Source organism: Sesamum indicum, linkage group LG1 (assembly GCF_000512975.1).
Source record: "Sesamum indicum cultivar Zhongzhi No. 13 linkage group LG1, S_indicum_v1.0, whole genome shotgun sequence".
Lineage (NCBI taxonomy): Eukaryota > Viridiplantae > Streptophyta > Magnoliopsida > Lamiales > Pedaliaceae > Sesamum > Sesamum indicum.
The window spans coordinates 3,535,222-3,548,871 of NC_026145.1; the positions used below are offsets into that span (position 1 = coordinate 3,535,222).

A 13,650-nucleotide genomic window follows, 5' to 3' on the forward strand; every position below is an offset into this window, starting at 1 on the left:
TCTCGGGTCTTTCAGCTTGTTCTCGAATCAAATGTAGAAATTTTTTATCATTTCGAAGGACACCTTATTTTTTGCCTTGAAAGTCATGGGGCTTTCTTGGTTTACGCTAAAGAAGATTTTGGGACTTCTTGAATGTTCTCTTGTTTGTGTCTTCACTTGCGCCTTGAGTTGTTTGTTGAGTGGTTTTTTAATTTGTCTCCACTTGTGTCTTGTCTTGCACCTTGAATTATGTGTTCAATTATTGAAGAAATACCCCTATTTATAGATGTAGGATGGAAGACTTTGCCATATTTACTTGATGATGTGGCGCGATTTGATTGACCCTTTATGATTTATTTAGCATTTGTTTTCTTAATTGTAAGATGTGATATAGAATTACCAAATCATTCGTATTTGCTTCTTTTATTGGCAAGACAAGATTTAAGTTGCGTTGAATACTCTAAATCCATCATAAATGGCAATATTTGATTTTATCCATCAATCAATATTTTAATTATAAAAAATATAAAATTATTGGAAAAATATTGCACATATCAATCTATAATTGGCAAAAAATTTTGAATGCCTACACCTGGTCCCGAATCATGTAAACCCATCGATTCCTGAAATTTTCTAAAATTTTTAAAAAATAATACGATTTAAAATTAAATCAATGAAATTTCATATGAAAAATAAAATAATACCAACAATCCAATGCACACTATAATAATTATTTGAATTATATATTAATAAATAACAAACTCAATAAGCTATAATCTAATTAAAATTTTGGATTAATTACACGTAGGTCCTCTCTAAAAAGCAAAATTATGGTTTTTCCTAAAGAAATTTTAAACTTACACTTACTCCCTCTCTGGAAATTTATTGTTTGCACTGACCCTCTTTTACTATGATTTGGACTAAAATTGTTGAATCTAGCAAATAAAATTGCATAAATTTCTAATTTTAGCCATCATTTAATATTTTTATGTAATAATTTTGTACTTATAAAGAAATAAATGAATTGATATTAACCTCTCTCTCTATATATATGTATATATTATATTTAGCCCTTTTTAAGTACAAAATAAATGAAAATATTAAATAAGGGACAAAATTAAAAATATATGTACTTTTTTTTTTTTTTTTTTGCTTTCATCAGCATTTTTCATCCAAACTCTAACGAAAGAGAATTATGTGTAAATTGAGAATTTCCGAAGGGGGTATAAGTATAATTCTAAAACTTTTTTAGGAAAAAGTGTAATTTAGCATTTTTAAAAGAATCTAAGTGTAATTAACCCTAAATTTTTTCTCCTATGATTAATCCTAAGTTTCTAATTAAATCATAAATAAAATAAGATTTATAAATTATTTTAAAAATGGGAGATGCCAATTATTTATTGAAAATAAAATTTAGGGAAAATAATATTTTTGGTCCCATAAATTAGGTCGTTTCACTTTTGATCCCGTTGATTATGGGATTTTTAGTACCGTAACTTATAAATATTAGCACTTTTGGTCCTCATTCACTTTTTTGTCTATAATTTAAAGCTGTAGAGCACGTGCCTAGCATGTGATCGTTAAGTATTTCTTACTGGAGATAAAATTGGTTTGTTTTCTAGCTTGGGACTATTTTTGGAGAAAAATATAACTACATTTGAGGGAAAAAAATATATTCAATTAGAATCAATACAAAGAACCATGTCTTTCACAAGTGAATCAAGTAGGTTAAATGAAGCGCCTATATGCTACTATTGAAAAAAGGGCCAATTGTTCCTCCAATCAAAAATACTTACGACAACGTGTTAGGTAAGTGACCCACATCATTAAATTATAGACGGAAAAGTGCATGAGGACCTTAAGTGCTAATTTTTATAAGTTATGGGGTTAAAAGTGCTAATCCCGTAATGAATGGGATAAAAAATGACATAGACCTAACTTATGGGATTAAAAATGCTACTTTTCTAAAATTTAGTTATAACTTTGATGACGTCCGCTGAAGTATTTTCTTCCCAAGAGCTTAAAAATCAGCAGGTCAGATCCTGCAACCCCTTGAGCAAAATAATAAGCCCATGACCCCCTTTGTCCTTACTAACCTGGCAGGCTCAACAAGCGAGTCCAAATTAGCATATGAGTTAGCATACAGTACGGATGATGTGTCACGTAGGTCGTCGATTCTCTAGGACACTTCATACTAAGAAATCTCTAACTAACTCCAAGTAATCCAATTGAAATTTATTCTTTAATCAACAAGTAACAGATTCTCAATTTCTCAAAAGGAAATGGGCAAACTTTAGTCAAAGGGTCGTACCTTCATCGTGCATAATTTAACTAACACATGCAGCTATTCAACGTGCATAATTTACCCCAACCACTTTTCGGAACTTGCTCTACAAGCATCTATAAAATGAGATATATTGCAATTGTTTTGGTAACACATCCTATCACAATTCAACTCTCATTCTCTAACGATTTCTTAGCTATTTTAGCATACTTTTTGTAGTCCACACGATTTTCATCACTTTCATATTAATTTCAACCATTACTCTCGCCTTGATTCAAGCTTTTCTTTTATTTCTTCAGCAAACACATTACTGAATTACGCATTGCAGTGTTAACCTCTATTTTACTGGTTAATTTCTCTTTAATATTAAGATTTTCATGAAATTCATTCTGTTATTATAGGACGACTGACCCTACTACGCATCAAACTTGATTATAATGGTAACTAGCTCATTATTTTTGTTATTTACACAATTCTTTTATGTTTGTTCTTGACCTAAAAACTTTAACATATTGATCTTATTATCAAACTTTGGGATGCTTTTAATTTCTACATTAACTTTAAAACATATTCATTTATATTTATATTTTTATTATTTTAATTTATTTTTATATATTAATTTTTTTATGAGATAATTATGACAAAGCCACGGTTTGCTCAATCAATTTTCCATTCAATCATCGAATTGAGTATCAAAACATTGAATTATGTAATCTTAAACTATTACTAAAACAGTAAAGGCCTTTTGGTATAACTTTTACTAATATATATACATATTAATTTACATGAAAATAACTAGCTAAATAACAAGATTCTATGATGAAAATTACTAACTCATTTCTTTTCCTGATAAGGCATATATAAAATTTAAACCTTAATAATTTAAAAAAATTGATTGATAATGTTTTCTCAATAAATATATTAATATAATATATAAATAAATAATACTAGAGGCATTAGATTACTAGTTCAAGTTAGAGTGAAAACACACTCGCCCATACAGTTTCATAATGTTTGGATTCGTTTTGTGAGTATTTTGTTGTGTTCTGTGGAAATAGAAAGAGAAAAACAAAGATAAATAAGTGTGTGTTAGAGATAGTATGTATGTTTGAATTTGTTTTTGGAGATAATTTAAAATAACTATTATATATTTAATGTTGTGTTTTGGGAGACAAAAATTACTATTCATTGCATAACTCGGAAACAGCCGGTGGTCTACGAATTCACACCCAAGTTTTGTACAACTTGCAACAGATTTGGGCATTTGCTCGAGACTTGCCAAGGCCTATCGGCCATTGCCCCCACAGCCGTCCCGGCCGCTGCCACACCCGTTGCTGCACCCGTTAAGCCGGCAGAGGCAGCAAAGTCCAAGCCGGGTGATTGGATGGTCGTGAATAGGAGGAACAAGGGCAAAGCCACAGCTACTGCGGCCAAGCCGGCAGTGGAGACACAGCGGCCGACTTCCCCACCGGCCGACAAGGTGGAACAGGGACGGCTGAATATGAAGGCACCACAACCAGTAATGCTTAAGGATAAACAGGTTCCTTCATCAGCCTATTCAGATAGCTCATCCAGTGACTCCCCGACGGCCACTCATCATGAAATGCCGGGGATTATAACCGATGGGATTGCAGGGACGTATAGCCATCCGAAAAAGCAGGCAGGAGGGGAATCTCCCCCTCTATCACCATGAAGATCGGTTTCTGGAATGTGAGGGGCTTTAACCGGCCTCTCAAACACAATGGGGTCGCCCACCTCATTAAGAATAACCGGCTTTGTCTCTTGGGCATTTTAGAGACAAAGCTTGCAGCTTCATCTATCCAGACGATTCTCAGTCGCTCACTTCCGGGGTGGTGCCAAGCCAACAACTTTGACACCATTGCCGGCGGACGTATCCTTGTGGTTTGGGATCCGGCAATCATTGACATACCTCCGGTGGATATTTCGCCCCAAGTGATTCACTGCCGTGCCACGAATAAGTCCTCTCAACTCTCCTACTATATTTCATTTACATATGGCCTTTATTCTGTTGTTAATAGAAGGAACATGTGGGAGAAACTTTCTGATTTGGACCAATCACGGAACATGCCATGGCTTATTATGGGGGATTTCAACTGTGTTAAATCTCCCAATGAGAAGCAGCTTGGAGTGGCCCCATCTTGGTATGAGCTTAAGGATTTTGTGGACTCCTGCACAGCGCTTGGATTACACGACGTTCCCACTACCGGCTGCTACTACACTTGGTATTCCAACAATGAAAGCAACCCCGTATGGTGCAAGCTCGACCGGGTCCTTTGCAACAATGCATGACTTGAGGGCGGTTTACATTGCAGTGCCCATTTCAATCCACCAGGATGCCTCTCCGACCACTCTCCGGGTATTGTTTCTATCTTTGATCCTGCACCGACTAAGCCAAAACCGTTTCGCTTTTTCAATATGTGGGCAGATCATCCGGATTTCCTAGCTACTGTCGAAGCTAAATGGAATTTGAGCGTGGATGGAACGGTGCAATTTTGCCTTTGCAAGAGATTGAAAGCACTTAAAGGCGAGCTTAAGGCATTCAACTCGCAGCATTACAGCCACATTTCTGCCAGGGCCAAAGAGGCTGATCATACCCTGCAAGTTGCCCAGAATCAACTTGAATCCAACCCGGGAGATGTGGCGCTACGGAACTCTTTGGGTGACCTTAGGAAGAGAGCCGTCTTCCTTGCCGAGGCCGAACGACAGTTCTTCTACCAGAAGGCCAAGATCCACTACTTAAAAGAGGGGGACCGCAACACCAAATTCTTCCATGACATGGTGAAGAGGAATGTCGCCAAGAATTCCATCGGGGCAGTCACTAGGGCGGATGGGACCGTTATCACTGCTGACGAGGATATTGCCCAAGAGTTTGTTGATTACTACACATCACTCTTGGGCACCGAGGCTCACACCCTCCCTGTCGATGATGGTGTGTTTGAATGGGGCCCCATACTCTCCCCCGAGCAGACCGCGGACCTTTGCCGGGCAGTCACGCCGTTGGAGGTTAAGGAGGCCATCTTTCACATAAGCGACAACAAAGCTCCCGGCCCAGACGGATATTCCTCGTGCTTTTTTAAGAAAGCATGGAACATTGTGGGTGATCAAGTTTGCAGGGCCGTCTTGGATTTCTTTAGGTGTGGGCGGATGCTACGGCAACTCAACCACACTATCATTGCCCTAGTGCCAAAATCAGATCATTCCACACGTGTTGCGGATTACCGGCCGATTTCGTGCTGCAATGTGATCTACAAGGCCATCACGAAAATCATCTCGGACCGGCTAGCGCCTGTTTTGGAGCATTTGATTGATCGATGCCAAGCAGTGTTCGTTGGAGGCCGCAATATCACCGATAATATTTTTTTGGCCCAAGAAATGGTGTGGCAGTACTCGAGGAAACGGATTTCACCTCGATGTACTATCAACGTCGATCTCCGCAAGGCATTCGATTCGGTCTCATGGTCATTTCTCGGTCGAGTGCTTCACGGGTATGGTTTTCCACCACTGTTTATAAATTGGATTATGGAATGCGTTTGCAATTCTTCTTTTTCAGTGGCGTTGAACGGCTCCCTTCATGGGTTTTTTCGGGGGAAGAAAGGCCTAAGGCAAGGAGACCCGATGTCGCCGGCCCTCTTCATTCTTTGCATGGAATATTTCTCTCGATTGGTCAAGAGGAAAACAACCAATTCGGACTTCAACTTTCACCCTAAGTGCGAGAAGTTGAAAATCACGCACATCCTCTTCGCCGACGACCTCATGCTTTTCTCTCGTGGCGACCTTCCATCTATCCATATCTTGATGGAATGTCTCCAAGAGTTCAGGGACGCATCCGGCCTCACCGTCAATACCTCGAAGTCAAGCATTTTCACAGCGGGCATCCAAAATGAGGAGCTTGACGGGATTCTCGCTCGGACGGAATTTGCGAGAGGTGAGATGCCGGTCAGATACCTTGGCATTCCACTAGCGGCACAGCGGCTTTCGGTCACCAACTACTCACCGCTTGTGGATCATATTGCCAACTGCATTTCGAAGTGGACGGACAAATCCCTCTCTTATGCAGGCCGACTGGAACTTATTCGCTCAGTTGTTCAGGGTGTGGAGTGCTTTTGGCTCCAAGTTTTCCCAATTCCAGCGGCGGTCATAGAGAAAATTCACCGTCTGTGCAGAAATTTTCTATGGAACTCTAGGAGGGCACCGATCGCTTGGGAGGAAATCTGCCATCCCAAGGAAGAAGGCGGACTTGGCATCAGGCACATTCAGTCTTGAAACGTGGCTCTACTTGCTCGGGTTCTATGGAACATCCACCGTAAGGCAGACACGTTGTGGGTGCAGTGGGTCAACGGTGTCTATCTTAGGGATGCATCAATCTGGGACTGGCAACCGAAGAAGGGAGATTCCCCACTCCTTCAACGGCTTGCCGAAATCCGCAACAAGGTGGTCACTGAATTCGGGTCTCCGGAGGCAGCGATTGAGCAGATGACGAGATGGTCCACCCCGAAGGGTCTCCAAACGTCAAAAGCTTATGAGTACTTCAGGCCGAAACTTGCGAGGCAGCCTTGGAAAGCAGCTATTTGGAAGGCTTTTATCCCGTCGAAGTACTCATTTATCTTGTGGCTTGGCTTGCGCGGTAGACTAGCTACGAGGGACAGACTTCGATTCCTCCAAGAGGAGGATTTGTGCTCGCTATGCATCAACACCAAGGAATCGGCCAAGCACCTTTTCTTCGAGTGTCCGTTCAGCAACTTCGTTTGATCACGCATCCGACACTGGCTTGGCATAAACCGGACTATGTCAACCCTTCAAAGTGCGGTCAAGTGGCTCAAGAAGGAGAAGACAGGTTCTTCCGTGCAGAACAAAGCGCGACACCTCGCTTTGGCATGCACGGTGTACACACTTTGGAGGCAGCGCAACGAAGTCATTTTCGAGGGTCAACAGCCTGTCCCGAGAGGCTTGTAAATTTAGTCAAGGTTACATTGTATAGGGTCCTTTGGACACTCTTCCCACACGGCTTTGATCGTTCTTAATCTTTAGCGTGGGCTTTTGTATCTCTCCGGGTATGCCCGGAGTACATTGTATATATTATTCTTGGTTGAATGAAACTTACATTTCACCCAAAAAAAAAAAAGTATTATATGTTTAATGTTGTATTTTGGGAGATAAAAATTACTATTCATTGTCAAATCATGCCTTTTTATATATATTTATGTATATATGTGTATATATATTTGTATGTTTTTATGTTTATATGTTTTTTAATGATGGCAAACATTGGATATATTTTAACTTGTCTCGAAAATAAATTGAAAATAAAAACAAACATAGTGTTTGTTTTTAACAATAAATAAATTTATATAATAACTCAAAAGTACTCCAACTTATTCATAATAAAATTCCAGTTTTAAAATTAACCACTAAACTAAAACATCATTAAAATCTCACTAAAATAATGAACTATCAAATAAAGTTATATATTTGGCTTCTGAATATTCTTTTGGCGTCCACTGAACAATTGGTTCAATCACCTTCTCTTTAATTTTTCTTGATAAGCAAGCAAAACAAATCGAATAAAATCAAAGATTTGAGCAACTTTATAGAGGAACCAAATCCATACAAATCCCACCGTCAATTCCCAACGGACAGCCTGGCCCTCCACCACACCCCCTTCCATTCCTCCAATTTATAATTTAATAATTATATTACACAGCTACCAAATTCTAAAATTCAAATCAAACTAACACTAAAATAGAAAATTAAAAATTCCAATTTCCATAACCCAAATACTGCCAGAATTCTTTCCAGTTTCTGAAAAATGTTCAGATCCTATCAATTTTTTCAGCCTTGATCACGGGATTGGCTTTTGCAATGTTCTCCCTCCCTTGTCCTTTGAAATCGAAAGTACAACCGTGCTTCTCCGCGTACCGGTGGACCCCACAGAAGGTACTACCGCACCGGCACTGGAACCCCATCACCCCTACCTTCTTGTTGCAACTCGAGCACCGATTCCTTGCCGTCGCCTTCTTCTCCTCACCCTCCGCCGCCGCAGCGGCCATCTGTACATCCGTTTCTGATTCCACTGCCGACGCCGTCGTAGACGACGATCCAATCGATAAATTGCCTGACTCCGGTCTGACGAGTTTCTTCAAAGCAGCTTTAGCCGACGCCGCTGTTTCCTCCTCGATGCGGACATCTCGGTAGCACTTGGAGCAGAGCCCCATCGTCGCCGCCGTGCCGAAAAATCCGCAGCCGTTAGCGCAGAGAGCCGGCTCCGACGGCTGGAACCCCGTGACGTCGTTGATCTGGTTGCCCTCCGACGACCCCATCATCGACTGAATTTCTTGAAAAGTCAGAAAAGAAGAGGAAAGATTCAATTCTACGCTTCCAATTCCGTGTTTGGATGGTGAGTTGATTGTGTCAATCGATTGATTGAAGGGGCTATTGCCAGCCTATATAAAGAGCCAACTGCAATGCAGATGACTGTTCTGCCCCTTAGAGTTAAGAAGGAGTTTGGTTGGTTGACCGAGTGCTTGAGGGTTAAAAAGGGAATCTACAAAATTAGGAGACCTACTCCCGCAACACGTTAAGTCAGTTGTTAAAAGGTAACTTTAGATTAGGATTATCAGTTGCCCCAACTTGGTGGGGATGAAATGACGAAAACGCCCTGGGGGTAGTTTCGTCTGTTTGGACTTGGGGTGAGGATAATTGTGGTATTTAAGGTGGGTTGAATGAAGTTGGAGTTGTCCACGTCCAGGTAGGGATGGGGATATCAAAGACGTAAATACCCACAAACAATAGGAAGATTTGCGTTAGAAGCAAGGAGAAAGTTGTCTTTCCGTCGTAGCTGACACGCAATAGAAACAGGGTCCCTTCTGGAAGAATCGAATAGATTCCAATGGATGAGTCGTGCGGATTCTCGAGGTGCCGCCCATAGCTTTAATCCGAACCGTCGATTCGCATTATCAGAGAAAAAGGCTAAATTCGAGAAATTCGTCAAATATTAAAACTGAGCACTTGCCAAATATAATCAGATATATATGACGCTGATTTAAGAATAAATTAATATACGATTAAAAATAGAGCAAGTAATGAACATGAATATAAGTATAGAATAATGATGGTAATATATTGACGGTTAAAATACGAATAATTATACTCTTTTTTTCTTTAAATTTGGTGTAATTATATGTAAATTCTCTGTGATTTGAAAAATTACATCTATTACTTTAGAGGTTTGTGTTTCATCTAACAAACCCCCGTTAGTAAAATTTACCAAATTTGCTGATATTAATAGAAAAATCAGAAAAAAAATATCTGTTTATTTCTAATTGAATTATTACTGACTTATAGCAGAGCAAATAATTTTTTTATGACCAAATATCATCACTCATTATCATGCGATAATGTAGATGAGGAAGGTATATCTTGATAATTAAAGGGTAGTTTATTTTTAAAAAAAAAAATTATTTAACCTGCAATGAGTCAGTTTTAAGTCAATCAAAGATAAATATCAATTTTCATTCGGTTTTTTGTTAATATTTGCAAATTCAATAAATTTTGATTAACGAAAGGGACTTATTTGTTAAACTGAAACAAATCTCAGGAGCGGTAAACGTGATTTCTCAAACCACAGAGTGTTTATGTATAACTACACCAAATCTCAAAGAAATGGAGTGTAATTATCCCTTAAAAATAATGTAAACTATTAGAAATAAATAATTAATTATATTGATCTAAATATTTAAGATTATATATTTGTTTTTGAATAAGTACTTAAGATATTCTATTTAAACTAATTTCAACTTATATTCAATGGGTTCTCACGGTTTAATAGATTTTCTTAGTATTATATCGATTCATCCAATACATTAATATACTAAGAATAACAAACAAAAAATTACGATAACTCTTGAATCAAACAATACATCAATATAACTATAAATAAATTAAAAAAACTCACAGAAAGCGAGATAAATACCTATATGTCATGTAAGACTCGAACCGATCACCTTGAACTTATTTATGAGATTTCAGCCTTAACCCCGACCATTAAGCTAACACATCATTAGTATGTTAAGATATTTTAAAATTGTGTGTTGTGGTGTCACTAACCGTTAGATGTAATTGAGAAGTATTTTTTTTTCTTTACATATATTGGTACTGTTGAAATCAAAATTTTAAATAAAATCTCAATAAGAAGCCCAAATCAAATTGGTTAATAATTGAGTTTCAAATTAAAGTGTATGCTAAATTTGGACCTTATATACTTTGATGGATTGATAGAAGATTGAATTTACAATAACTTTTTTTATTTTGAATTTGGTTAATTGGACTAAAAATATGTTCAAGTATAACCTACCAGAAGATAGATTCATATCATATCCTACGGTGTGCAAATTCAATAAAAATAAGTCCAAGCTACTAAATCTTGCTCAGACGTACATAAAGCGGTTTCCACCACACATTAAGCAATTAGATACATACAGACAACAAAATCCACGACAAGAAAAGTTTTAAAGTATTTCAAAATAGCACTTGATTTTTTTTCCACAATTCGAAGAAGATTGAGCAATTTGATACAAGAACAAGCACCAATTCTTAAATCAACATTCGAAAAGAATAATAAAAGAGTTATTTATGTTTAAATCTTATATGAATATGTTTTTATTTATCGTATAATATAGTGATAGTTCTAATGACAGTATGGTGACAATAATTGCCCCAAAATCTTGGATATTGTTGTTAAAAGAAAAGCAATAGCGACAGTGATGATAGCATTATTGATGAATAGTACAAACTTATTATAAATAAGATTGTATTTAAACTATCATTTATATTTTAACAAAAAATACTACTAATAATATAATTTCATGTAATAGTTATATTTAATAATTGAAATAAAGTGACATTTACTTTTGTATGAATTATTTGAATTACAAGATAAATTATTAATAAGTGTACATGTGACTAAAAAATTTGGATCAATTGGAGTGAGTTTATTTGGATTGATTATATTTGTGGGAATTATCCAATTCTATGTTTTCTTATATGTACAATGTGGATATTAACTTACAATTTGCTTACTTGTCTTCTTTCTATATAAAAAATAAAATTGCTATGATTTATACAAAATGTTATATTTTTGTGGCCCAAGTTTTTAGAGACTCACTTACCCGATTCGCTCGGACGGCCCACTATCCGATCCACGACCCGTTCGACCCGATCTGGAGAGTCCTCATCGTTATTCTCTCTTATCTTTTCAAGTCTCCAACTTCCATGAGTCTTCTTTAGCCAACAAAGTTACTTGAGGAAGGATTCTATTGTTGTCCTTATCCAGCTAGTCTTCATCCCTATATAAAGGCCTCTTCCTCCTCCACCAAGAGACACCCAAAAACAGAGAACAAGAATTTTGAATTGATACAAAATCAATAAACTGTTGATTCTTGTTCTCCAATCACTATGTTTGTTTCTTCCCTCTTATTAAACCGTTTTGGTCTTTTGCAATCTTTTATAAAATGACCCTTTTTTCCACAATTATAGCATCTCCTATCTTTATCCTTCACTTCTTCTTCGTTATCACTAAACTCGGAACTATTGTGTTTTTTATACCTCTCTTTGCCATGTCTTTTATGGAAGGAATTTCTATACCTAGATTTTCCTCTAACAGAATTAACCTCATATTGGTTGCTGCTAGGTCTATTCGTTTTTAGGTCAATCTCTTTGCTTTTTAGACCATTCACAACAGTATCAAGGTTCACACTATCTCTACCGTATTTAATAGCAGCTTTCACATCAGAATAAGTATCAGGTATAGCATTCAAGAGCACAATAGGAGAATACTCATCAATATTTTTATCACCAGTCAACTTTATGACTTGAACAAGTTTAATAAAATCATCCAAATTCTCATCAATGTTCTTAGACAAATCGAGTTTGTATCTAAAAAATTTTTCAAGTAAGAACAATTTACTCGATAGGGAAGTTTCAGTATAAAGCTCTTCTAACTTTTCCCATAATTCTCTCGCAGAAGTTTGTTTCCCTACTTTTCTTAAAACATTATCTGACAGATTAAGAATAATAGAAGAGTAGGCGTATTCATCAATTTCAAGTAGTTTTTCTTCAGAAATATTTTCCGCATATCTACCATCTATAGCTTTGAAAACTTTTTGCTGAATCAAAATCCCTTTCATTTTCTGTTGCCAAATTGAAAAATCGGACTTCCCATCAAAAGGTTGCAAGAAATATCCCGACATATTAGAAAAATGAGTCACAATCACAGAAATTAAGAATGATCCCGGTTAAGCTCAACTAGATACCCGCAACCTCAAGGGTTCGGCCAAGTGAGTGTTTTGAATAGGCCAATAATAATATCTCACAGAATTTTCAACAAAAATGCAGCCGTATTTCAAGAGGATTAAAACAGATTTTTCAAACAGAATATTTTCAAAAGATAAGCACTTAATCAGAGGATATTGATTTTCGGAAAATATTGCACATAGACACCAAGTAGAATAAGAAATTTTCAGCACTGGTATCGACCAAAAACAGTGAAAACAGCACCAATTTCTGCAGCAAAAAACAGCAAATTTCTGCACCAAATTAATGCTCAGAACAGCAAAATTTCTGCAGCAAATTAATGCTTAAAACAGCAAAATTTCTGCAGCAACTTTCCGGCCAAAAAATGTAGAGATCGCACAAAGCGAAAGGGAACAATCTTACCGACGTTGGAGATGGAGATAGAAACCAGTGGCTCTGATACCACTGTTGGGTGGAGAGCAAAAATACCTATTCGACTATTGCAGCAGAATATAGAGTACAAAACTCGTTAATGGACCAAAATAATTACACAAATTTTATAATGGTTACAAAATACTAATATGTGAACAAATCAAACGAAATGAGTACTACAGTATCAATTAGGCTCAGATTCAAACCAGTATCCTTTGAACACACAAGAGTGCCGCACCCACACCCCGATTCACGGTTGCACTACTACCCGAAGAACACCACAAAGGTTTTGTCCCTCGATCACACAAATCTCTCTCTTTCTTGGTCACCGAGACCTTAATCACACAGATTTCACAAAGAAGATTGAAAAATAGAAAACGACTGTTCGTGTGCAATGTTCCCTTGAATATAGTAAGACTTTGTGTCTTGATGCCTAAGTGGCTAAGTGTTTTAAAAGTTAAGTGGATGTTCAATTTTGCCTATGTGGCTATATGATTATGCCTTAGTGGTCGTATGTAAATGCCTAAGTAGCTCGTTGAGTTCTTTATGTGCCTTGATGGTATGAATTTGCCTAAGTGGTTAATGGAGCTTTCGTGAAATATGATCGGTTGAACCTAAGTGGTTTGTTGAGCCTTTTGTGATTAGAT

The 13,650-nt window shown here is 37.2% G+C and overlaps 1 protein-coding gene across 1 annotated transcript; it reads right to left on the minus strand.

Annotated features, from left to right (window-relative positions):
* LOC105155767 (zinc finger A20 and AN1 domain-containing stress-associated protein 1) lies at positions 7,847-8,713 on the minus strand. Its single transcript, XM_011071715.2, has one exon. It carries the CDS (start codon positions 8,602-8,604, stop codon positions 8,095-8,097), a length of 510 nt encoding a protein of 169 aa, XP_011070017.1. The 5' UTR covers positions 8,605-8,713; the 3' UTR covers positions 7,847-8,094.